Here is a 27,070-nt window from a genome sequence, read left to right on the forward strand (position 1 = left end):
CATTCCCAAGAAGACTCATGGCTGTACTAGCTCAAAAGGGTGCTTCTACTCAGTACTGAGCAAAGGGTCTGAATACTTATGACCATGTGATAATTCAGTTTTTCTTTAATAAATTTGCAAAAATTTCTACATTTCTGTTTTTTTTCAGTCAAGATGGGGTACAGAGTGTACTTTAATGAGAAAAAAAAATGAACGTTTTAGAATTTACCAAATGGCTGCAATGAAACAAAGAGTAAAAAATTTAAAGGGGTCTGAATACTTTCTGTACCCACTGTATTTGTGTGTGTACATGGTGTATACATGCATGTGTTTAACATACAATGTGTGTGTCACATAGTGTGTGTATGTAGCATCCACATATATACATTGCCTACAAGTAGTATTCAACCCCCTGCAGATTTAGCTGGTTTGATAAGATGCAAATAAGTTAGAGCCTTCAAACTGCAAACGAGAGTAGGTTTTATGAACAGAAGCATAAATCTTACAAACCAAAAAGTTATGTAGCTCAGTTGAATTTTATTAAATTTTAAACATAAAAGTGTGGGTCAATTATTATACAACCCCTATGTTTAATATTTTGTGGAATAACCCTTGTTTGCAATTACAGCTAATAATCGTCTTTTATAAAACCTGATCAGGCCGGCACAGGTCTGTGGAGTTATCTTGGCCCACTCCTCCATGCAGATCTTCTCCAAGTTATCTTTGTTCTTTGGGTGTCTCAGGTGGACTTTATTCTTGAGCTCCTTCCACAAGTTTTCAATTGGGTTAAGGTCAGGAGACTGACTAGGCCACTCCAGCACCTTGACTTTTTCCCTCTTGAACCAGGCCTTGGTTTTCTTGTCTGTGTGCTTTGGGTCATTGTCTTGTTGGAAGATGAAATTACGACCCATCTTAAGATCCTTGATGGAGGAGTGGAGGTTCTTGGCCAAAATCTCCAGGTAGGCCGTGCTATCCATCTTCCCATGGATGCGGACCAGATGGCCAGGCCCCTTGGCAGAGAAACAGCCCCACAGCATGATGCTGCCACCACCATGCTTGACTGTAGGGATGGTATTCTTGGGGTCGTATGCAGTGCCATCCAGTCTCCAAACGTCACGTGTGTGGTTGGCACCAAAGATCTCGATCTTGGTCTCATCAGACCATAGAACCTTGAACCAGTCAGTCTCAGAGTCCTCCAAGTGATCATGAGCAAACTGTAGACGAGCCTTGACATGACGCTTTGAAAGTAAAGGTACCTTACGGGCTCGTCTGGAACGGAGACCATTGCGGTGGAGTACGTTACTTATGGTATTGACTGAAACCAATGTCCCCACTGCCATGAGATCTTCCCGGAGCTCCTTCCTTGTTGTCCTTGGGTTAGCCTTGACTCTTCGGACAAGCCTGGCCTCGGCATGAGAGGACACTTTCAAAGGCTGTCCAGGCCGTGGAAGGCTAACAGTAGTTCCATAAGCCTTCCACTTACGGATGATGCTCCCAACAGTGGAGACAGGTAGGCCCAACTCCTTGGAAAGGGTTTTGTACCCCTTGCCAGCCTTGTGACCCTCCACGATCTTGTCTCTGATGGCCTTGGAATGCTGCTTTGTCTTTCCCATGTTGACCATGTCTGAGTGCTGTTCACAAGTTTGGGGAAGGTCTTAAATAGTCAGAAAGGGCTGGCAATAGAGATCTTTAATCCACACATGTGAAGCTCATTATTCTTGGTGCCTGAACTACTTCTTAATACTTTAGGGGGACCAAACAGAATTCTTGTGGTTTGAGGGGTTGAATAATAAATGACACTCTGAATTAACTTTTAACGTTTTAAAAAAAAAAAAAATTGGCTGCAGTGCATTTCGCACTTCCAGGCTGATCTACAGTACAAATGTCACAATGCCAAGTTAATTCCGCATGTGTCAACCAGCTAAATCTGCAGGGGGTTGAATACTACTTGTAGGCACTGTAAATCCCGGCAGCGCAGACAAAAGTTCATAGGTGTAAACATGTCGGCAATCGCCCAACGAAAGAGTAAAATGCTGCCTATTCATTGAGAGATCAGATTGTTTATGGTTGAAAAAAAATCATTGTTCTCGGCAGCACATCAGCGGTGTAAACTGTAGATGTGCTGCTGATAACATTATACTGTATGCGGACAGATTGATCTATTAGTGATCGTTCTGTGGCCATCATTCTTTGTCAGCCAGGAAACAAGCGCTGAACTTCAATATTGTGGATCATGCTCATTTAGCTTTCTGAACTCAGCACATGTAAATGCAACCGAAATGTTTGATGGTGCAATATGTGAGGATTTAGGACCCTACATTACACTTTTTCCCAGGGCCCCACTTTGTCTAAAACCAGCCCTATACATGTGATACATTGTTTTTCCTTTATATGAGAAGGTAAGATATGCACAGAATGTTTAGCATTCTAAGCTGCTCCATTACATTCTGAGCAGATGGATAGCCTATGCTAGATGAGCCATCATATCGCTTATGATAAGTTGTGATGTTAGGATGGTGGAAAAAGAAATTAAGGCAATTAAGATTTTAGATTGTATAATTTTCTGAATATAAGTTTTCAAGCTTAGCAATAGTGGGATTTTTTTTTCTTTTGTGAAGCAGTAAAACAAAGGAACTGAAGATGCTGAGTGATAAAATGATTGTGCAGTCTGACTTAAAAAGGTAATATGTAAAAGTGAATAAAGGAAAAGTGATGATTATTACATTAGGATAAGACATGATCTTCATGTTTGGGTGGTTTTTCATTTTTGGAAAGGTATAAACAAAAGATTAGGAAGCAGCAGAAAAATGGGTCAGAGTTACGTTCATGGAACAGGTTGGAATAATACTCAGAACAAAGGATATGAGGGATAAACGTAGAATGATACATGCACAGATGTAGATAAAAAAGGTGATGACCCAAATGCTTGGAACACTAAGACAAGCAGTTGGAGAAAAGAAGAACTATTTTATTCTGAAAAGTGAAAATTCAAGTTTGGTTCATGATAAATCACCTACATGTGCATTGACCCTGATTTATCATTGCATTTGCCACTGGTTTTTGTCTCGTTTTGTGCCTTTTTTTCATTTGCACCCATTTTAATACTCTTTTTGTGCCTTTTTTGAAGTATATTTTATATCTACTCATCTGTGGTTTTTGTTTTCCGCTTTGTGGGCAGAGTTTATGAATTTCAGATGTGTGTTATTCATTAATTTTTTTAATGAATTTTTTTAATGAGTTTATTTTTTTAATACGTTTGAAAATTTGGCACAACTCTACTCCATACATCCCCCTCCAAGTGTACTTTTGAGTATGCCAAACCTTTTGCGTGATTATTGTCACAAAAAGTCACAAACAATTCACGATAGGAAGTAAAACCATTTTTGACTTTGTGCCAAAGTTATGAATCGAGTGCATCATTTTGATGAATTTGGCACCAAAAATTACAACTAATTCCACAAGATAAAAAAGGAAAGTAACTTAAAAAACCCACAAATGAATCAAGACTAGTGCATTTCTTCTTCTATTACTAATACTGCTTTTTTATTTAGCCATACACAATGTATCTCTACATGACACAGATATAGCAAATGTTCGTGATTCCATAATTTTTTCCTCAGAATTGAGTGATTCCATATTTTTTTACCTCTGCTTGTTCTGAAAAAAATTACCCTTACTGAGTACCACATTTTTTATCTTGATTTCTTTTAGTGCTTCTTTTAGTGATTCCATAATTTTTGCCAGGGGTTGTAGAAGAAGTCAAACAGCAAAAGCAGCTCTCATTTCTTGCACATGTCAGTTTCGTCTGAAGGAAGTGAGATTAAAGTGGCCGCTGATTGGCTGTCATAATAATGTCACGTGAGACTTGGGAGAGAAGGGGCTGACATGGCTGGAATAGCACCAGCACTGGAGATGAGTATAGTTATTATTTTAAATGGGGGAAATATAATGATTGAGAAGAGTTTTTCCAAGTAGTGGACAATCCCTTTAAATTGAATGACTGACCATGTTAATTACCAAATTACCAAACGGACCGTATCTGCTAAAGTTAGAACATCTTTGTGTAAGCTGCTTTCCACTCTGGCAAATTGAGGGGGTCCTAATCTAGGAGACCCATCTGAGATGCATATGTCATAATATAGCTTATTAAACTGGGTTGTCATTATGAGACAATTCCTTTATTTTTAGATATTTGGCTAAAGGGCCAATTATATCAAACTACATTATCAGTTTGCTTCAGTTTTAAAATATATTATACTTTTATTGATATGTGATTAAACAGAATTCTCCAAATCAATGCAGCTATGTTTGAATGCTTAAAACAAAAACATTTTAAACATGCTTCATTAATTCTAACTAAATTTCTACAGTGCCTTCATTAAAATACCGCTGATGATTGCAAAATTTATACTCTATTTCGCTTTGATACACATTTTACAGTAAAGCAAAACAACATGGAGCTTTGAAGTGCAAAAGTTCGAACAGTTGGGAAACCAGCTGCAAATGACCTTGAACAAATCATTTCATCTCAACTTTCTTTCAAGTCAATGAATTCTATAGGCTATGTGTAGCGCTGGCGTCCCTGCCCTCTGCTAGGCAGGGACGCTGCTCCCCTCACCGCTCTGCTCCGTGCCCGGCGTCCTCTCCCCGCTCTGCTGTCAGCGCGCGCTCCGTCCCGGCGTCCTCCTCCTGCTCTGCTCTCGGCGCGCGCTCCTTCCCGGCCCCTGTGCTTAGGGCGCGCGCGCGCGCGCTCCCCTCCTCTTAAAGGGGCCGCGCGCGCCGCCCTAAAGAGTCCCCGGCCAATGGCCGGAGGACTTCATCATATATAAGGCACCTCCTCCAAAATGGAGGTGCCCGAGCAATGTTGTTTGCACCTGTGTCTCACCTGTGCTTCAGCCCTCAGGTCCCGTTGCCAGTTACCTGCCAGTTACCTGCCAGTTACCTGCCTGATTCCTGCCTGAATACTTGTTACCTGTCTGCCAGTCTGAGGTCCGACGGTCTGCCTTACTACTCCTGTCAGTCTGTCTAAGGACCAGCCTGCCCGCTCACCTGGGAGCGCATATCAGCTACCTGCCTGCTTGCCTGAGGTCCGACGGTCTGCCTTACTACTCCGGTCAGTCTGTCTATGGACCAGCTTGCCCGCTCACCTGGGAGTGCTTCTCCGTTACCTGCCTGCTTGCCAGCCCGGAGGCTCCGTTGTCACGTGCTGTGACCACCAGCTATCTCAGAGACTCTTGCCCGCTCACCTGGGAGCGCATCTCCGTTACCTGCCTGCTTGCCAGCCCGGAGGTCCCGTTGTCACGTGCGGTGACCACCAGCTATTCCAGAGACTCTTGCCCGCTCACCTGGGAGCGCTTCTCCGTTACCTGCCTGCCTGCCAGCCCGGAGGCTCCGCCGTCACGTGCCGTGACCACCTGCTATTCCAGAGACTCTCGCTTGCTCACCTGGGAGCACCCATCTACCATCTGCCTGCTAGCCTACCCGGAGGCTCTGCCATCACAGGTCGTACCTACCCCTTACCCAGAGACTGCCCTGATCACTTGCCGTATCTCCCTGTCCGTTCACCCAGAGACTGCCCTGATCACTTGCCGTATCTCCCTGTCCGTTCATCCAGAGACTGCCACCCGCTCCCTTACAAGGGCCGCCCCCTTGTATAGTAGCTCAGAGGTTCTGCCTCCCGGACCCGTTACAGTTTGCTCGGGCCATGGAACCCGGTGGCACCCAAGCTCCCTCGCTCTCGGACCTCTGTCTTGAACTGTCCCGTCAGAGGTCCCAACAGGAGACCATCCTGGGTCACCTGCGGAATGTTAATACTCGCCTGAACACTCTGTCTGATCCACCAACAACCTCCGCCAGTACCATGGTATCCTTTTCCGGACCCCGGCTCTCTGCACCTCCTCGCTTCGGAGGCGACTCCGTCCTGGCTCGGGGCTTCATAAATCAGTGCACCCTGCATTTTGAACTATTATCCCACCAGTTTAACTCCGACCGAGCCAAAATTGCCTTTATCATGTCCCATCTCACCGGGGTGGCCCTGGCCTGGCTAAATCCTCTATGGGAGAGAGGAGATCCCCTGGTGTCCGACTTGCCTGCCTTTCTCATGGCTTTCCGGAAAGCCTTCGACGAACCCGGACGGAGGACCTCATCCGCATCTTCTCTGCTTCGCCTCCGTCAGGGAAGCCTCACCGTGGGCCAATATGCCATACGGTTCCGTACCCTTGCCTCGGAGCTGGCCTGGGATAACGAAGCCCTGGTATCCGTCTTCTGGGAGGGTCTGTCCGGCCGTATTAAAGATGAACTTGCTGGTCGGGACATTCCTACCACTCTCGATGATCTAATAACCCTTGCCACCCGGATTGACCTACGGTTCCAGGAGCGTGCCAAAGAGGTCACCCGTGAGAGAAGGATTCCACGTCTAGCTCCTACTTTCCAGGAACCCGTCATTCCTTCCGTTTCTCCCCAGGTACACTCTCCTGAGCCTATGCAGGTCGACCAGACCAAGATGGTCAAATCCCGTCAGGATTTCCGCCGTGCCGAGGGGAGCTGCTTCTACTGTGGCAGTAAGGAGCATCTGATCCGTGCCTGCCCGGAGAGGTCGGGAGAACGCCTGTATCTAGGTTCACTCAGAGGGGTCGATCTAGACAAAAATAAATCCTCTCCATCCCTGCTGTTGTCAGTCTCAATCATCTGCGGGGAGAATCGTTATTCCGAACTAGCCCAACTTGACTCTGGAGCAGCCGGAAATCTTATTTCACAGTCCCTGGTGGAGAAATTCCGCATCCCCACCAAACCTCTGGCTGTACCCTTGTCTGTTGTTGCCGTGGATGGGGGCCTCTTACCTCGCCCCATCCAATTCATCACCGAATCCATTACTCTGCAGGTGGGAATGCTGCATTCAGAGAGTATCTCCTTTCACGTTCTGCCTGGTCTCTCTCACGCCCTCTTGCTAGGTCTGCCTTGGCTCCAGAGACATGCACCCGTGCTTGACTGGCAAACCGGAGAAGTCCTTCACTGGGGACAGGCCTGTCATAAAACCTGCCTGGTTCCCGTCCATTCCGTCCGTCCCTCTCCTATCCCAGCTAATCTACCTGGACTTCCGATTCCTTATTGGTCTAGTGCTGATGTCTTTGTTAAGGAGGAGGCAGAGACATCACCACCTCATAGACCATGTGACTGCCCCATCGATCCCGCCAGAGTAATGCAGGTGGCTCCCGTGAGTCTAAATTGTCTCCCTCCTGGTAAGACGTTCGTATCGGTACCTGATCGGGAGAGAATCCTACACTGGGGTCATTCGTCTAAACTAGCTGACCACGCCGGTCGGAAAAAGACCCTCCAGCTTATTACCCGACACTACTGGTGGCCTAACCTGCACAAGGATGTTATGGACTTTGTTTCTGCCTGTGTGTCCTGCGCCCGCAACAAAGTTCCGAGACACCTGTCGGCCGGCCGCCTTCTTCCTCTGCCAGTACCTGCTGCCCCCTGGCAGCATTTAGCGATGGACCCTCCTCAATTCCGTCCTGGGGATAAAGTCTGGCTCTCGTCCAAATATGTCCGACTCAAGATCCCTTCCTATAAGTTAGGGTCTCGGTTCATCGGCCCACTGGAGGTCATCGGTCAGATCAACCCGGTAGCCTATAAATTGAAACTCCCGGCCAACTTACGGATCCCTAACTCCTTCCATGTATCTCTCCTCAAACCTGTGGTACTTAACTCTTTTTCTAAGTCTACAGGTACGCCTCCTGCTCTGGTTTCTGCTGAGGACAAGTTTGAGGTAGAGAACATTCTTGCCAGCAGAAGGGTAAGAGGAAAGACCTTTTTTCTGGTAGATTGGAGGGGGTTTGGTCCTGAGGAGAGAACGTGGGAGCCCCGGGAGAACATCCATGCCCCTCTCATCCTAGCTAAATTTCTGTCTGGCCTAAAAAAGGGGGGGCCTAAAGGGGGGGGTACTGTAGCGCTGGCGTCCCTGCCCTCTGCTAGGCAGGGACGCTGCTCCCCTCACCGCTCTGCTCCGTGCCCGGCGTCCTCTCCCCGCTCTGCTGTCAGCGCGCGCTCCGTCCCGGCGTCCTCCTCCTGCTCTGCTCTCGGCGCGCGCTCCTTCCCGGCCCCTGTGCTTAGGGCGCGCGCGCGCGCGCTCCCCTCCTCTTAAAGGGGCCGCGCGCGCCGCCCTAAAGAGTCCCCGGCCAATGGCCGGAGGACTTCATCATATATAAGGCACCTCCTCCAAAATGGAGGTGCCCGAGCAATGTTGTTTGCACCTGTGTCTCACCTGTGCTTCAGCCCTCAGGTCCCGTTGCCAGTTACCTGCCAGTTACCTGCCAGTTACCTGCCTGATTCCTGCCTGAATACTTGTTACCTGTCTGCCAGTCTGAGGTCCGACGGTCTGCCTTACTACTCCTGTCAGTCTGTCTAAGGACCAGCCTGCCCGCTCACCTGGGAGCGCATATCAGCTACCTGCCTGCTTGCCTGAGGTCCGACGGTCTGCCTTACTACTCCGGTCAGTCTGTCTATGGACCAGCTTGCCCGCTCACCTGGGAGCGCTTCTCCGTTACCTGCCTGCTTGCCAGCCCGGAGGCTCCGTTGTCACGTGCTGTGACCACCAGCTATCTCAGAGACTCTTGCCCGCTCACCTGGGAGCGCATCTCCGTTACCTGCCTGCTTGCCAGCCCGGAGGTCCCGTTGTCACGTGCGGTGACCACCAGCTATTCCAGAGACTCTTGCCCGCTCACCTGGGAGCGCTTCTCCGTTACCTGCCTGCCTGCCAGCCCGGAGGCTCCGCCGTCACGTGCCGTGACCACCTGCTATTCCAGAGACTCTCGCTTGCTCACCTGGGAGCACCCATCTACCATCTGCCTGCTAGCCTACCCGGAGGCTCTGCCATCACAGGTCGTACCTACCCCTTACCCAGAGACTGCCCTGATCACTTGCCGTATCTCCCTGTCCGTTCACCCAGAGACTGCCCTGATCACTTGCCGTATCTCCCTGTCCGTTCATCCAGAGACTGCCACCCGCTCCCTTACAAGGGCCGCCCCCTTGTATAGTAGCTCAGAGGTTCTGCCTCCCGGACCCGTTACACTATGTAGGCAAATATTTCACGATGCTTTTAAATGATCTGCTCTACTGTGCAGTCCTCGCATGCATATTAACGCAACATTGTTATATTTTAGTACAGTATGTTCCAGTCAAATAGCAATACTAGCTTCACAAAGAACTGAAATGTTTTGACTGAATTTCTCAAGCACATATATACAGTACAGACCAAAAGTTTGGACACACCTTCTCATTTAAAGATTTTTCTGTATTTTCATGACTTTGAAAATTGTACATTCACACTGAAGGCATCAAAACTATGAATTAACACATGTGGAATTATATACTTAAAAAAGTGTGAAACAACTGAAAATATGTCTTATATTCTAGGTTCTTCAAAGTAGCCACCTTTTGCTTTGATGACTGCTTTGCACACTCTTGGCATTCTCTTGATGAGCTTCACGAGGTAATCATCAGAAATGGTCTTCCAACAATCTTGAAGGAGTTCCCAGAGATGCTTAGCACTTGTTGGCCCTTTTTTCCTTCACTCTGCGGTCCAGCTCACCCCAAACCATCTCGATTGGGTTCAGGTCTGGTGACTGTGGAGGCCAGGTCATCTGGCGTAGCACCCCATCACTCTCCTTCTTGGTCAAATAGCCCTTACACAGCCTGGAGGTGTGTTTGGGGTCATTGTCCTGTTGAAAAATAAATGATGGTCCAACTAAATGCAAACAGGATGGAATAGCATGCCGCTGCAAGATGCTGTGTTAGCCATGCTGGTTCAGTATTCCTTCAATTTTGAATAAATCCCAAACAGTGTCACCAGCAAAGCACCCCCACACCATCACACCTCCTCCTCCATGCTTCACGGTGGGAAGCAGGCATGTAGAGTCCATCCGTTCACCTTTTCTGCGTCGCACAAAGACACGGTGGTTTGAACCAAAGATCTGAAATTTGGACTCATCAGACCAAAGCACAGATTTCCACTGGTCTAATGTCCATTCCTTGTGTTCTTTAGCCCAAACAAGTCTCTTCTGCTTGTTGCCTGTCCTTAGAAGTGGTTTCCTAGCAGCTATTTTACCATGAAGGCCTGCTGCACAAAGTCTCCTCTTAACAGTTGTTGTAGAGATGTGTCTGCTGCTGGAATTTTGTGTGGCATTGACCTGGTCTCTAATCTGAGCTGCTGTTAACTTGCGATTTCTGAGGCTGGTGACTCGGATAAACTTATCCTCAGAAGCAGAGGTGACTCTTGGTCTTCCTTTCCTGGGGCGGTGTTAGAACTCTCCTGTTAGGTTTTTTCTATTTTGCTGGTCACATGACCTTTTTGCCTATTTAATCCTGCTCCGCCCTTCTGGCCATGCTGGACTTCATTGTAATTTCTACTCTTAAGCTAGCCAGGTGCTTTGCAACCTTTCTCAGTCAGTTTAGCTAGGTCTTTTGACCTTTATGTTCTATGATGTGTGTTTGTCTTTTTACTGCTATGCTACAATTTCTGCTAGGAGGTGTCCATCTTTCTCCCAGTCCCTAGTTCTTGTAGGGATCCCTCCCTCACATCTATAGGTCTTCGTTCAGACTAGCTGAGGACTTTAGCGGGTCTGATCGCAGGATCAGGTTCCCCGTTACATCGTAGGGATCTAGCTTAGTTCTATTGTAGGGACAGATCTCCTGTCTTTCCTTAGTGCTTGTAGCCTATCATAACAGTAAGTCCAGCCCAAAAAATTCTCTAAGGAAAGACCTCCAGTTTCCATCATGGTGTCGGTTCAGGATTTGGCTCAACGCCTGCAGGGACTCTCTCTGGAGGTGGCCGAGCTCCAACAACACGTGAGTAGCTGTTCTGGAGCGCATTTTGTGGAGCCAAAGGTACGATTGCCTGATTTATTTTTTGGTGAACAACAAGATTTTTTTTCCTTTAAAAATGCTTGATTATTGTATTTTCGTTTGAGACCCAGATCCTCTGGTGATGAATCACAGCGCATAGGGTTCATAATGTCACTTTTGCGCAAAGAACCTCAGGGATGGGCCTTTTCTCTCCAACCTAGTGATCCGTGCTTTAGATCAGTGGATAGTTTTTTTCTGCTTTGGGGTTGTTGTATGATGATCCTGATCGTGTCTCATCAGCTGAGACGGAATTGAGACTTTTGAGACAGGGATCAGGTAATGTGGAAAATTATTGTACTCACTTCCGTCGGTGGTCTGCTCAGGTGGGGTGGAACGATTCAGCTCTGAAAAGTTTGTTTCTTGCTGGGCTAGGTGAAAGGGTTAAGGATCTGCTTATTGCTTATCCTACACCTGGAAACTTGCAGGAGGCAATGCAATTAGCTATACGGGTGAACAGGAGACTGCGTGCAAGGGTTAATGAGAGTAAATCCTTTGCCATGTCAGCTCCTAGTCTTGAGAGGGTCTGTACTGACATTGGAGAGCCGATGGAGAATGGGGCGATGTCACCCCGCTCTCAGGAAAAAGACCGCAGGTTTTCTGAAGGTTTGTGCTTTTATTGCGGAAAATCTGACCATTTCATTAAGAACTGTGTGAAAAAGAAAAAAAAAAAAAAGGTCAGTTACGCCCGTATAGCCTGTTTAAACACTAAGGGGGTATTTCTTTCTGCTACTACTGCAGCTCAGGAGGAATTAATTGAATTTTGGGTATTTGTGGATTGTGGTTCTATTCTGAATGTGATTGATGGGGGATTCTTGGAAAAACTTAAATTAAAACCCAAACCTTTGTCATCCCCTATTGCCGTGGTATCTGTCGATGGCTCTCCCTTGAAATGTGTTACTCACAAGGTTTATGAATTTCCCCTCACTATTAATGGTATTCACCAAGAAAATTTGGATTTGGTAGTATTAAATAATTTGCCTTCTCCAGTAATTTTGGGGTTACCCTGGTTAAAATTGCACAATCCAGTACTGGATTGGTCTACTAATGAAATTAAGTCCAGGAGCCCTAAGTGTTATGACAAGTGTTGTAACGGGTGCATTGCTGCTGCGGATAAAGGGGAATTACCTGTACCTATTCAGGATTTTTGGAAAGTTTTTTCTGAGGAGGAGTCGCAAATTTTGCCTCCCCATAGAGACTATGATTGTACCATTGAATTTGTCCCTGGCGCGACTCTTCCTAAAAGTCGTTTATTTAATCTTACTATTCCTGAGAGAAAGGCTTTGGAGGAGTACATACAGACGAGCTTGGCCGCCGGTCATATCAGACCCTCTAAGTCACCTGTGGCTGCTGGATTTTTTTTTGTTAAAAAAAAGGATGGCGGTTTACGTCCTTGTCTGGACTTTCGCGAGATTAATAAAATTACTGTACGTAATCCCTACCCACTGCCATTGATTCCTGATTTGTTTAACCAGTTAGTGGGGGCCAAGTGGTTGTCTAAAATTGATCTCCGGGGGGCATACAATTTGTTGCGCATGAAGGAGGGTTATGAATGGAAGACTGCTTTTAACACTCCTGTGGGTCATTTTGAGAATCTGGTTATGCCTTTTGGTCTTACCAATGCACCAGCATTTTTTCAGAATCTTATTAATGACATCCTTAGACCTTTGATCGGCAAAAATGTGGTTGTGTATTTGGATGACATTTTGATTTATTCGCCTGATCTGGAGTCTCATTGGCGGAGCGTACGTGAGGTATTACAGTTATTAATTGACAATTCGCTTTTTGCTAAGCTAGAGAAATGTGAGTTCGCTGTACAGAGAATTAGTTTTTTGGGCTACATTATATCCAGCGAGGGCTTTGAGATGGACCCGGTGAAAGTTCAAGCTGTGCAGGAATGGCCTAGGCCTAATGGTTTGAAATCGATACAGAGGTTTTTGGGTTTCATCAATTATTACAGAAAATTCATTAAAAATGTTTCTATTATTGTTAAACCACTGACCGATCTCACCAGGAAAGGTGCTAATACGGCTCAGGTGACTACTGAGGCCATTGAAGCGTTTGTGTTTCTAAAGGAGAGGTTCAGCTCTGCCCCCATCCTTATGCAGCCTGATGTGACTAAGCAGTTTTTGGTTGAGGTTGATGCTTCTTCTGTGGGGGTCGGTGCGGTGTTGTCTCAGGAAAACAAGGATGGAGTACATCCCTGTGCCTTTTTTTCAAAAAAATTTTCTGAGACTGAACTTAATTACGATATTGGTAATCGGGAATTGCTGGCTATTAAACTCGCATTTGAACACTGGCGTCATCTCTTGGAAGGTGCTGAATTTCCCATTCAGGTTTTCACTGATCATAAAAATCTGATCTATCTTGATGCTGCCAAGCGCTTGAATGCCCGTCAGGCTAGGTAGGCACCTTTTTTCTCGCGGTTTAATTTTTCCATTACTTACATCCCGGGTACCAAGAATGTTAAAGCTGATGCTTTGTCTCGCAGCTTTTCTCCCATGGTCGGTGCTGAGGAGGAGGGGAGCATTTTACAAGAAGGTGTTGTAATTGCTGCATTGGACTCCGTTTTGGAAGTTGAGATTCTTAAAGCACAAGAGAATGCCCCATCTAACACTCCCCATGGGAGGTTGTTTGTGCCTAGGACCTTTAGGAGAAATTTGTTTGTTGAGTGTCATGAGTCTCGGTTGGCAGGTCATCCAGGAATTTCTGAGACCAAGAAACTTGTGGGTCGCAGTTTTTGGTGGCCTGGATGGCAGAAGGAAGTCATTAAGTGGGTGCGTCAATGTATGGTGTGTGCTAGATCCAAGTCTTCACATACTGCTGCAGCGGGGTTGCTTTGCCCTCTGGAGGTTCCTAGTGCACCTTGGACACATGTGGCTATGGACTTTATTACTGACCTTCCCCCCTCTGAGGGTTTCACAGTCATCTGGGTGGTCGTGGACCGTTTTAGCAAGATGTGTCACTTGGTTCCTTTCATCAAACTGCCCTGCGCTAAGACACTCGCAAAGGCCTTTGTCAAGGAAATTGTCAGACTCCATGGTGTTCCTACTGACATTGTTTCTGATAGGGGACCTCAGTTCGTGGCTCGTTTTTGGCGTGCCTTTTGTGACAGGTTGGGAGTTCATTTGTCGTTTTCATCTGGATATCATCCTGAGTCTAATGGCCAGACAGAAAGGAAGAATCAGGATGTTGAGCAGTTCTTGTGTTGTTTTGTGGCAGACAATCAAGAGGGGTGGTCTGAGTTTCTGCCGCTTGCTGAATTTGCTCTTAACAGCCATACATCCTATTCTGCTGTGTGTTCGCCTTTTTTTTGTTGTTCTGGGAGACATCCGTCTTTTGGGTCATTCTCCAAATTGGTATCAGCTGTGCCTGAGGAGGAGAGTTTTTCCGGTGATTTGGAGAGAGTTTGGACAGATGTGCGTGGTAATCTTCAGGAGGCTAACAAAAAATCTAAGAGGTACTTTGACAGGAAACGTCAAGAGGTTTTGTTTACGGTTGGTGACATGGTTTGGTTGTCCTCTAAGAATCTGCGGTTGAGGATTCCTTCTAAAAAATTGGGCCCCAAGTTTGTAGGGCCCTTTAAGGTGCTTCAGGTAGTTAACCAATCTGCTGTTAGGTTGGAGGTTCCTACCTCCTGGAAGATTAATCCGGTGTTTTATGTTTCTCTATTGAAAAAAGCTGATGTATCAGATAGAGACGCCACTGCCACTGTTCCTCCGGTGGTGGAGGACGGGGAATATGAAATTTCCCGCATCCTTAATTCTAGACGGTATAGGGGGAGTTTGCAGTATCTCGTCGCTTGGAAGGGTTTCGGTCCCCAGGATAACTCATGGGTGAGGGCGGATGATGTTTCTGCTTCCAGACTTGTCAGAGCGTTTCACAAGAGGTTTCCTGATAAGCCTGGGCCTAGGGGATCCGGAGGATCCTCTTATAAGAGGGGGTACTGTTAGAACTCTCCTGTTAGGTTTTTTCTATTTTGCTGGTCACATGACCTTTTTGTCTATTTAATCCTGCTCCGCCCTTCTGGCCAAGCTGGACTTCATTGTAATTTCTACTCTTAAGCTAGCCGGGTGCTTTGTAACCTTTCTCAGTCAGTTTAGCTAGGTCTTTTGACCTTTATGTTCTATGTTGTGTGTTTGTCTTTTTACTGCTACAATTTCTGCTAGGAGGTGTCCATCTTCCTCCCAGTCCCTAGTTCTTGTAGGGATCCCTCCCTCACATCTATATGTCTTCGTTCAGACTAGCTGAGAACTTTAGCGGGTCTGATAGCAGGATCAGGTTCCCCGTTACATCGTAGGGATCTAGAATAGTTCTATTGTAGAGACAGATCTCCTGTCTTTCCTTAGTGCTTGTAGCCTATCATAACAGGCGGTCCTCATGTGAGCCAGTTTCTTTGTAGCGCTTGATGGTTTTTGCAACTGCACTTGGGGATACTTTCAAAGTTTGCCCAATTTCTCAGGACTGACTGACCTTCATTTCTTAAAGCAATGATGGCCGCTCATTTTTCTTTACTTAGCTGCTTTTTTCTTGCCATAATACAAATTCTAACAGTCTATTCAGTAGGACTATCAGCTGTGTATCCACCTGACTTCTGCACAACACAACTGAGGGTTAAAACCCCATTTATAAGGCAAGAAATCCCACTTATTAAACCTGACAGGGCACACCTGTGAAGTGAAAACCATTTCCGCTGACTACCTCTTGAAGCTCATCAAGAGAATGCTAAGAGTATGCAAAGCAGTCATCAAAGCAAAAGGTGGCTACTTTGAAGAACCTAGAATATAAGACATATTTTCAGATGTTTCACACTTTTTTGTTAAGTATATAATTCCACATGTGTTAATTCATAGTTTTGATGCCTTCAGTGTGAATGTACAATTTTCATAGTCATGAAAATATAGAAAAATCTTTAAATGAGAAGGTGTGTCCAAACTTTTGGTCTGTACTGTATATATATATATATATATATATATACTGCATGTATAATCATATATCTATATATCTCTCTCTCTCTATATATATATATATCTTAGAATTATTTGTTCAGAGGCCTATGTACATGGGTGTATTATTGATATGTACGGGACCGATCATTACTACAGCACATATGGGCTACTACAGTACATGTTTTTCATTAAAACAAAATAATATAAAGTCATTAAGAAATAGATTGTGACATGATCTAATTCCTGGTATATTAGTCCAGTAGTCTCACCTAAAGTCACTATGTAATGGAAAATCTGTCAACTCTTAATAGACACGATGCAAGTCAATCTGCTTAGCAGGTCCCAGGGAATGCTCTGATTTTCTCATTTTCACCCCTATCTGGCCTTTGTGGCAGAGGCGTCTATGTTAAGTCCACAGAGTAGCTGTGGGCCAGTGGAGCAGGTTGACAGCAGAATAATCAGCAAACAGGGTCAATACCAGAGATAGGGACAATGGCAAAATCAACTAGCAGGAATTTAGGCAATATAGCAGGGGGCAAGTCCAGGGTAGTCATATTTTAGGCCAAAAAGGTGTACAGGGTCAAGTCCAATAAGGAATCTGAGGGGTTAAACAGTAGAGTGGTGAATTCAGAAGCCAGTACAGCATATCAATCAGGAATAAATGCACCAGGAGCAATATATAAAAGCAAAGAGAGGATATCACTAAGGTGTTTAGATAGAGCACCAAGTGATCCTATTGCCCACCAATACATATAAATAACTGTGTTGCAATCAAACTGCCAGCAATAGTAGCTAAGCACAGACAACGTCAAGGGTCAAGCCATTGCAGGGCAGCAAGCATGCCACACAGTAGACGCAGAGATCACTCTCAAAATACCATGATGGGCTAGGTGACAGACCTGCTGCCTCACTCTCATCGACTCAGTCAGTATGTCACATATTTCTTCTAAAGGATCATACAGTGCATTTCAATGGCACCATATGTCACTACAGAGTACACTTTTGGCTCCATCTTATAGATCTTTATGAAATTCATGCCAGAAGAATTTATGCCACTACTTTTGGTAGTGAAAAAAAAATCCTGTTACTACTTTGAAACTAGCGTTAGGCATGTTAGTGGTTGCAGATAGGATGTAATGGATTATGGATTTATTTTTAGTTTAATTATGGCTGGTAAGCCTTAATAGTCCTACAGCTCAGCTCATTAACATCGGTGCTACGCTGGTTCCACACTTTATGCACAGAGAGACACAATTAAGTTTACAGATCTTTCAACATCAGCTTGTTGATGGTTTTAACAATGAAAGAAGATGGTGAATGTAAGGTAATGAAGAAATAGAACAAAGATGTTGGCTTTCAAGCCAAAGCTAATTTCAGGTAGAGTTTAAATTTCAATTTACTGGAATTTGTCAGATGATAGACTGCTGAGTTTATTTGTCACTTCTCATCTTAATATCACAATTAATTATCATAGTACTGCATGTAACTCTTTACTCAAAAATTTGAACAACTAAGTTCACCTTTACAGTAATTTATGTTCATAAATTATTATTTCATGTAAAAAAAATGATTGCAGACATTAAACAGGTTATCCACTTTTTAAAATTGATGCATATCCTTAGGATAGAGCGCTAGATTGGTGGCAGTCTTAATCCAATTAGCTCTCTGTTGAGGCCACAGTCTTCCTACTAGTGGAATTTCTACTTCATTGTTTACACTGGTACTTTTAGTAGAATCTGTCCTTAGTATTACAGCTTTGTCTCATTAAAGTGAATAGGACAAAGCTGCAATACCAAGCACAAATTCTACTATTGTATATGAGAAGAGAAGAGAAAATCCACTCTGATATACTAGGCATGCATAGGTATTACATGGTCTGAATTTATCAAAATTAGTGTATACTATATTACATTTTCCTTATAGACACGGGAAATGGAAAAACTGTACTGTTTAGAAAAGGGAAAAGGGTTTTCTAGAAAAAAGAAACACACCCTTAATTTATTTATTCATTTTTAAAGACGTATTTTTAGCATGCTTCATAGAAACACAAAAAGAAGAGAAGGATGTGCTACACCTATAGCTTATATTGATATGCATAATCTCTTTTACCCTTTCTCATGTTTTAATGAAGCATAACCATTGAAGGAGTAACCATTAAACACTTCCATTCTTGAAGCTTGTCAATATTGTATAAAGAAAAAAGCCACGAGATAAATGATAAATACAAAGGTTATATAATAAAACATTATATTGAACTACAAAAAAAAGAAAAAAAGAGGTTGCATCTATAGCTTCTATACTTGGTATGTTCAACTTTTTTTGTGTGTTCCAATATAGTACTTTGGTTGTCAATGCTTCAAGATTGACAAGAATGGTTAGAAATGTTCAATGATTATTGAGAATCTATAACCTGGATGTCTTAGAAGGGTTTGATTGTGAGATCTTATTAGTAACCTGACAGTTAATACATAGTTTAACCCCTTCACCATCTTGCGATTTTCAGTTTTTGTGTTTTTGTTTTTTGCTCCCCTTCTTCCCAGAGCCATACGTTTTTTATTTTTCCATCAATATGGCCATGTGATGGCTTGTTTTTTGAGGGATGAGTTGTACTTTAGAACGACACCATTGATTTTACCATATAGTGTACTGGAAACAAGAAACAAATTCCAAGTGCGGTGAAATTGCAAAAACAGTGCAATTCCACAATTGTTTTTTTTTTTTTTATTTACCATTGTCACTAAATGCTAAAACTGACCTGCCTATTATGATTTTGAAGGTCAATACGAGTTCTCAGATACCATACATGTATAGGTTCTTTTTTAAGTGGTGAAAAAATATTCTGAAATCCATAAGAAAAAAAAAGGCACCATTTTTCGAGAATCTAGGCGTCTTCATTTGTAGTGACCTGCGGCTGTGTGAGGGCTAATTTTTTGCATCCTGAGCTGACATTTTTATTGATACCATTTTAAGGTACATACAGTGTTTTTATTATCTGTTATTGCATTTTATTGAAGTGTTGCGGCGACCAAAAAAACGTAATTCTGCCATTTTGATTTTTTTCTCATTATACCGTTCACCGATCAAATTAATTTGCTTTACACTTTGATAGATCGGACATTTTTGAATGCAGCGATACCGAATATGTGTATTTTCTTATTGTTTTATTTTGAATAAAGAAAAAGGGGGATGATTTGCACTTTTTAATATTTTTTAAAACATTTTTTTTTTTTACTTTTTACTTGCTTCAATAATACTCCCCTTAGGAGACTTGAGGCTGCGATCTTCCAATCATTTGTGCTACATATAGCAGGGCTTCAGCTTTTATAGGAGATGTACAATGACAAGCTTGGGAGTCTTCTACAAACCCCCGGCTGTCATTACAATCCATCCGTACCCCGCGATCATGTGACAGGGCGCCAATGGGCGAATCTTATGACGCGCTTCCGGCATGCTCGAGTTAAATGTTGCTGTCAGAGATTGACAGTGATATTTAACATGTTAACAGCCGCGTGTGGATCGTGATTTGACCGGCGGCTGTTAAAGGCACATGACAGCTGATCAAATCAGCTGTCATATGCCGGGAAAGATGTGGGCTCAACACCGGAGCCTGCATCAAAGCGAGTGAGACGACCTTGGATGTACCTATACGTCCAGATTTGTAAAGGAGTTAAAATCTGGCAGGGATCAAGCCTTACTGGAGACTAGTTAGACAGGCCCGTCCCTGGCGGCTTCTCTCCTGCTCCCCTGGAGTGACAGGTCTCTCCCAATATCCGTACATAGGGACCGTTACTGCAGGGCAGCGGGAGGCGAGAAGCTGCCAGGGACCTACCTGTCCGACTAGTTTCCATCGCGGCTCGGTCCCTGGCGGCAATTGAACTGTGTTTTTCTCTGTAACGCCGCAGCATTTCATAGTCAAACATACCTGGTTGCGATCATACAGCCAGTGTCTGATATATGCTGCCTGTGGATCGGGTAGCATATATAAGCATATATCAGCTGTCAGGATGATTTTAAACACAATTGTTAACCTATATAGAGAATTAATTGTTGTTACTGTATGTGCGGTGCTGTGGGTGATTTTAAATAAGTGTTTTTCTATGCTGGTTGGATTTTGCACAAATCTTCATAGTATGAATTTCATACTATCATAACCTCATACCTTGGGACCATTGTCGAAACAAATATCAGCCTTCATCAAAATCACAGTTATCTATAGAATTATTCAATGCTACTCTGATTACATTGACAACACTGTGTTGTTCTTCATTAGAGAAAATCAGTAACAGAAGAGCACAGTGACCGTAGAGATAATATAAATTACTCCGAGGTCACAGGTATGTAGCTTATTACTGAATCATGAGTCAGTATGTCTTAGCATTTATATCAAATTTAACTAGACGTCAGTCACAATACATTGTTATCATTGCACGCACGGCAGGTTGTTATCAAAGAACATTCTACTAGCATATTACAGTAATATACTTGACTCTTCCTTTCCCATGAAATGTTACCTTGTAAACCTGCAGACACTTTTAAATATATATTAAAGATGGATAGTAAAATCATTGTGGCATGCCTTAACAACAAGAATCATATAATGGGCTTGAATGACTACATGTTAACTATTGTAAATCTTATGATGTTTTCCATAAAATATCAAGAGCCCAGGAGGTGACCAAAGTCAAGCTTTTACTGTATATCCACGGTTGAAATTCGTTTTCATCCTCTTACTGTACTTACTTCTTCCTTTTTGCATAAGGGTGCTTTCACACAGCATTCTTCGCCACATCCAGTGGTCCCATCGGGGCTTACCTTTGAACCTCCCACTAAACGGGTTTCGAGCATATGCACCAGCGGGGCCATTGACTATAATGGTGCAGACGGAGTCACCATGTGCTACTAAAGGTAAACACCCAGATGCAGTCTACTATGTCTGGATGTCAGCCTCCAGTAGTCGCATATGCCCAAAAATTATGCACAACAGAGCACATGTTGACTCTGTCTGCACCATTATAGTCAATAGCCCCGTCGCCGCATAAGTCCGAATCCGAGTTTGCGGGAGGTTCGAACATAAGCCCAGACAGGACCACTGAACATGGCAAAGAACGCAGTGTGAAAGGGGTCTAAGGGATTTAAAGAGTAACTTTGCATTATACCTTCTTGGAGAAGTTTGCTTCTTTCACCTCCTCCTAAACTCTGTATTCAGTGATAATCAACTTCCCCATTGTTGAGATAGGAGAAGACGGTGCTTTTGAAATTCTATGGAGAAGGGAGTGGGGAGGAGGAGGAAAACACAGGCATTCTGCTGCAAGTTCTCCTGAAATGACCATTACAGTTCTTCATAGAATTTTATGAGCACTAACTGCCAACTCTTTTTTCTGTAATCAGAAAATCTTTAGTGACTAAAGACAAATGGTCCCTGTGAAATGAGGATTTGAGAATGATTGATCAGTGTAAGAGTAGGAAAAGGCAAATTTCTCTATTAAGATATATTACAAAGTTTCTTATTTTCACGTGTACTACTGATTTCTAAAAGAAAAATGAAACAACGGTTACTCTTAACATTTACAACTGAATAATAATTTATCAAATGTATGGAATTGATTAATAATAATAATAATTTTTATTTATATAGCGCCAACATATTCCGCAGCACTTTACAATTAAGTAGGGACATATACTGACAATATAAACAATACAATTTATCACATTTCAACAGTTACAGGAGGATTGAGGGCCCTGCTCGCAAGCTTACAATCTATATATTAGAGATGACTGAATCGATCTGTGAAGAAATTAGTGAATTCAAACTCTCTCTTCCTCTCTCCTGTATAGTGTAATCTGTTACGGTCAGTGGGGTTGTCTCTCCCTCTCTCTCTCCTGTAGAGTGTAAGCTTTTATGGGCAGCGGGGTCCTCTCTCATGTGTAGTTTAAGCTGTTATGGTCAGTGAGGTCATCTCTCCCTCTCTCTCTCCTGTAGAGTGTAAGCTCTTATGGTCAGTAGGGTCCTCGCTCTCTCACTCTCTCTTTTTCTCTCTCCTATATGGTGTAAGCTGTTATGGTCAGTTGGGTTGTCTCTCCCTCTCTCCTGTAGAGTGTAAACTTTTATGGGCAGAGGGGTCCTCTCTCATATATAGTCTAATCTGTTATGGTCAGTGTGGTTGTCTCTCCCTCTCTCCTGTAGAGTGTAAGCTTTTATGGGAAGTGGGGCCCTCTCTCAAGTATAGTGTAAGCTGTTCTGGTCAGTGTGGTCCTCTCTCTCCCTCTCTATCTATCTCTCTCCTATGTAGTGTAAGTTGTTATGGTCAGTAGGGTTGTCTCTCCCTCTCTCTACTGTGGGGTGTAAGATCTTATGGTCAGCGAGGTTCTCTCTCCTATCCCCCATGTGGATTTCCGAGGCAATTACAAGCTTTCTAGTATTGAAATTTATTCATCGCAAATCAATTTTTTGGGGAAAAAAGTCGGCAAATTCGAATTTCAAATGATTCACTCATCTCTAGAATTGATCACACACGAACACATATTCACATTATGTTGATATATTGCAAAGATGTGGATGTCTGTAGTACTGACTGAATAATAATAACTATGTCATGACATGGCATTTCAATAAATGGCATTTCACCAAACAAATTATGTATAACAGCTTGGCTAATCACGTGAACAGTGTAACTGAAATGAGCCCTCTTGAATCACATGGTTGGGTGCTTCATGGAAATGACATTTAACTTCTACAATATTAAATTGTGAACACATTGCTCGGTCTGCTGTGGCTCTGTATTACAAGGTAAGGTAAAATCACTAAGTCTAAAATTACGATTTCATTGTAATTATCAAATATAAATCTAAGCTTTATATTTAGGATATGTCAGTAGTTCAGTAGATCAATGATGTAATCATCTAATGGACTTTTATGGGTACTACTTAAACATATTCATATTGTTTCCTTTTAATTAACTTTTACAATGAATTTCTAATTATGAATGGTTGAACACACTCTCAAAGTTATGACCATGCATTATTATTTTATATTATTTTTTTTTTAGAAATAATGGACCAGTTTGCTGTTCAATGCATTAAGTGGCAGGAGCCGAGGATAAAACTAGTTAGAAATTCTACTTACCTGGGCATAATGTGCAAACTGAAGATGAGACAGGACACAAATATTTTTTTGATGAAAGTGAAAGGTGACTTGACACAGTCCATCTCCAGTGTGAAGCTGAGTTAAAGATAAGTGGATGGCCTTGTATTTAGGTGCGAATGATGTTGTCTACGACCACTCTAAATTTGAAAGACAAAATATTTTAGAGAATAAATTATGCATTTTTTGCATTCAAACTTTATGCAGTTTATTAAGCATCTAAATTCCATATTTATATGTTTTGATATTATATCACATTCATCAATCGTTTCCTTATATGAAGAATGGTTTGGAAAGGTTATAGCGGCTGCAATCAAATAATGATGTCTGTAAAGCACTATGGAATTAATGGTGCCATATAAATGAGTAAAATAAATAAATAAATTAAATAAAATTGTGGCAATCAAGCTAGTTTATGAAAAGCTGAAATATAATTAATACCTTATGTATCCTTCACTAAATGTCACTGTTAAATAATCAATATGGCTAACAATGCTCCCTCATCCCAATATGACCTGTCCTACCAGTATTTGGTGTCCACAGAGGTAGCATTGAACTTTAATCCATTACTCTGACAGCTATTCATATTGCCTCTTCAGGGAGGAAGAGGATTTGAACTCTAGTGCCACCTATTGGAAGTATCAATCCTAAAAGTCATTATCGACACTTTAACGAGCCTTGCCATATAACTATGGCAAGCTAAACCAGAATCTCTATTAACAGACACGTGTTTTGGGGTGTTGCCCCTCCTCAATGCAAAGCATGACATCTGATTTGCGGGTATGAGAGGCCTCTGACTGGGGACTATGGGTTAACATCTCTCCTTGTAGAGAGTGATATGTCTGACATGCCGGTGTAAGGAGACTTATAGGCCATGCAATGCTCCTTAGGGAAATTAAATATGCAAACTGCTTCATTAATTTGCATATTTAATTTCTCACATGTACACACACTCTGCAGGATCTATCCAGTGAGATAGTACTGAACCCTGGGGCACTGCTATAAGCTAAAAAAAAGCTTCACATTATACAAATAACTAGCCAATTACTAGCTATACAAATAACAAGTAATTGGAGATATTCAATAGTATAATCCTGAACACTAACCACTAATCTAACAGGTACACTTACCTGCAAGTAATAGGAGGTAATCACTAGTGTAGTCCTGACTACTGACCATTACTCTGACAGCTACACTTACCTGCAGGTTACACAGTAATAGGAGGCAATAGCTAGTGTTATACTGAACAACACAGGCAAACATACCATTGGTGCAACCTGTGCAGCCATATAGGGGCCCAAGAGGTAGGGGGACCCACTTTCTCCTGCAAAGCATCATAATGAGCTGTTGCACTGCAAAGGGCCCATATATTGCTCTTACACAGGGGTCTTCTTCTGTTTGTGTCTTCTGTTGTTGAATACTAACCTTTACCATGACAGGTACACTTATCTGCAGGCTATAAAAGTAATAGGAAGTAATCACTACTGTAGTCCTGAACACTGACCACTACTCTGACAGGTACACACTTATCTGCAGGTAATACGAGTAATAGGAGGTAATCACTAGTGTAGTGCTGTAAACTGACAAGTATCCTAACCTTTTTATACACTTACCTGCAGGGAATACAAGTAGTAACCGGTAATCACTACTGTAGTCCTGAACACTGACCATTGCTCTGACAGGTACACTTACCTGCAGGTAATACAAGTAATAAGAGTTAATCACTAGTGTAGTCCTGAATACTGACCACTACTCTGACAGGTATACACTTACCTGCAGGTAATACAAGTAACAACAGGTAATCACTAGTATAGTACTGAACACTGACCACTACTCTGACAGGTATACACTTACCTGCAGGTAATACAGGTAAGAACAGGTAATCACTACTGTAGTCCTGAACACTGACCACTTCTCTAACAGATACACTTACTGCAGGTTATACAGGTAACAACAGGTAATCACTAGTGTAGTGCTGAACACTGACAAGTACCCTAACCTTTTTATACACTTACCTGCAGGGAATACAAGTAGTAACAGGTAATCACTAGTGTAGTCCTGAACACTGACCATTGCTCTGACAGGTACACTTACCTGCAGTACTGAGCACTGACAAATACCCTGACATGTGTGGACACTTAGCTGCAGGGTATAGTAATGTCAGTAGCTGTCCACTATTGTAGTCCTGAACCCCAACCAATTGCTGTAACACACTGTACACACAGTAATGTAAGCTTTTAATTAGGGGTAATACTGAACCTGAACCTTGACAGGTGAAACACCTTCATCTAGAAGCTGCCATAGTGCATGGAGCTGCTCTTGGTTAGTCCTGGACCGTCCACCTTTCTTGTGATCTATGCAATTAGCCGCATGTAGCTCCAGCTGCCTGTTTACATTGCTCCGTTTTTGGGACAGAGCTGTGGCTTATTCTATCTACTATATCACAAAAAACTGCACCAAATCCCGGAATAGTCCCTGAGTCAGTGAGCAGAGAAGTCGCAGATCGCCGTGTGCCACCAGTGCTCCAGCGTTCTCCATGCACAGAGCTTCTCCTCATCATCGCAGTGTTCTCCTCAGAATGAGGGGGGCTGCAGCTTCTGTTACACAAAGGTCAGCTGCAGACTAGCAGATCCCACATCTGACCATGCAGACCCTGAGACTCTGAGGACCTCGCTTGTCCTTTTGCACAGCTCGCAGCTTGTGTGCTGACACTTGTTATGAGCACTGTTGCTTTTACACTATGTCTGCCAATCAGCCGGGCAATTATTATAGTCTCCTAGCCATTATCTAGCATTTCTTTGTGCAGTGCTGCAGGGAAAGCTCCTGCTGATTCTTCCTTCTTGTCCTCTCAGACTGGTCCCTCAGCAGGTACTTATTGCAGACATCACAATCTAGGTGATCCTTCTACTCTTGCAGACATCAGTCATTGTTACTGCATGCATTGCAAGTACCCAGATTGAAATAAAGGCTAGGACTTACCTTGTCAGCTCTGATTGCGCTTGTATTGGGGCCTGAGGTGATGTCAGATGTTCTTCATCTCCCAGCCTTCATATCACCTCATGATCTGGCTCACACCTTGGCTGTGGTCCCTCAGCAGAAGAGGTGCTAGGCAAGCTGGCTGCTGCTGGTGGCCCCTTACAGTCCTGGTATTGCTCAGCTCCTCCCTCAGGGATGAACAGCTTCCCAGTCCCTGTATTAATGAACAAGTGTTCTGGCTATGATCTATATCTCCTCTACTTTCCCTCTGTCCTTGTCCTCTCTCAGTCTATGGACTATACACTCACAGTAACTAGTGGGATCTCTGTAGAGAACTGGATCATAGAAGCTACCCAGCCTCATAATGAGGTCCCCTGAGAAATCCACAAGTTCAGAGCATGGAGTGTCCAACACATTGCAGGAAGCAGCCACTTCACCTGCTTAGGCAAGGGGCACAAGTGCCAGGGTCTTCTGCGAAGTGAATGTCATCTATTCCCCCATTCCTGGCTGCAGCTGCTGTGTCTGTTACAGCAGAATGCTGATCGATCACCCAGTACTCTGAGCATGGTGGAATGAGAGCACCAGGTCACACTATATAATGAGAGACTTTCCATTGTGTGAAACAGAATAGAATATTACTTCTTTCCTCCTTGTGTCTGGGTCTCTGTCATTACACCTTGCATCCTATGTGTCATCTCATACAGCTGCCAAATTTGGATTGTGCTTCTCATTTCCTTAAGAGAATCATTCTCCCTGTACAAGGCTCTCCCAGATTTATAGCTGTGTCCTTGATTGCATCTGTGTAACAAGCTGCTTTATTGGATACCTATAGATGGCTTACAGTATGTGCTCTGTATGATGCCCAGCACAGAATACTTTAGTCTTTGTAGATTCTGCAGTAACATTACTATCAGTGCTGAATAATGGCTAACTGTGCAAATGGTGAGTATCTCTGGATGAGAACTGCTCTGCTATGTACAAATAGTAGCAATTATTTGTATTAATATTGACATAATAAACAATTGATATACAAGTCTTGTCTGTTTATTCAGTGTACCTACAAATAATACATGATAGATAAATGATAGATAGATAGATAGATAGATTATAGATAAATAATAGC

The 27,070-nt window shown here is 43.3% G+C and overlaps 1 protein-coding gene across 1 annotated transcript in view; it reads right to left on the reverse strand.

The window, feature by feature from the left end:
* GABRA5 (gamma-aminobutyric acid type A receptor subunit alpha5) overlaps positions 1–26,573 on the reverse strand; it is a 425,627-nt gene extending 399,054 nt beyond the window's left edge. Inside the window, exons 1-2 of the mRNA XM_073664538.1 lie at positions 25,951–26,573; positions 22,954–23,111 (exon numbers count right to left, since the gene is read on the reverse strand). Coding sequence (XP_073520639.1) covers positions 22,954–23,036 — 83 coding nt within the window. The 5' untranslated portion in view covers positions 23,037–23,111; positions 25,951–26,573. The remainder of the gene's footprint in view (positions 1–22,953; positions 23,112–25,950) is intronic.
* Positions 26,574–27,070: the final 497 nt, after the last annotated feature.

The sequence above is a fragment of the Phyllobates terribilis genome, unplaced genomic scaffold (assembly GCF_046119375.1).
Source record: "Phyllobates terribilis strain yellow unplaced genomic scaffold, ASM4611937v1 Scaffold_2__4_contigs__length_985480577, whole genome shotgun sequence".
NCBI classification, from domain to species: Eukaryota; Metazoa; Chordata; class Amphibia; order Anura; family Dendrobatidae; genus Phyllobates; species Phyllobates terribilis.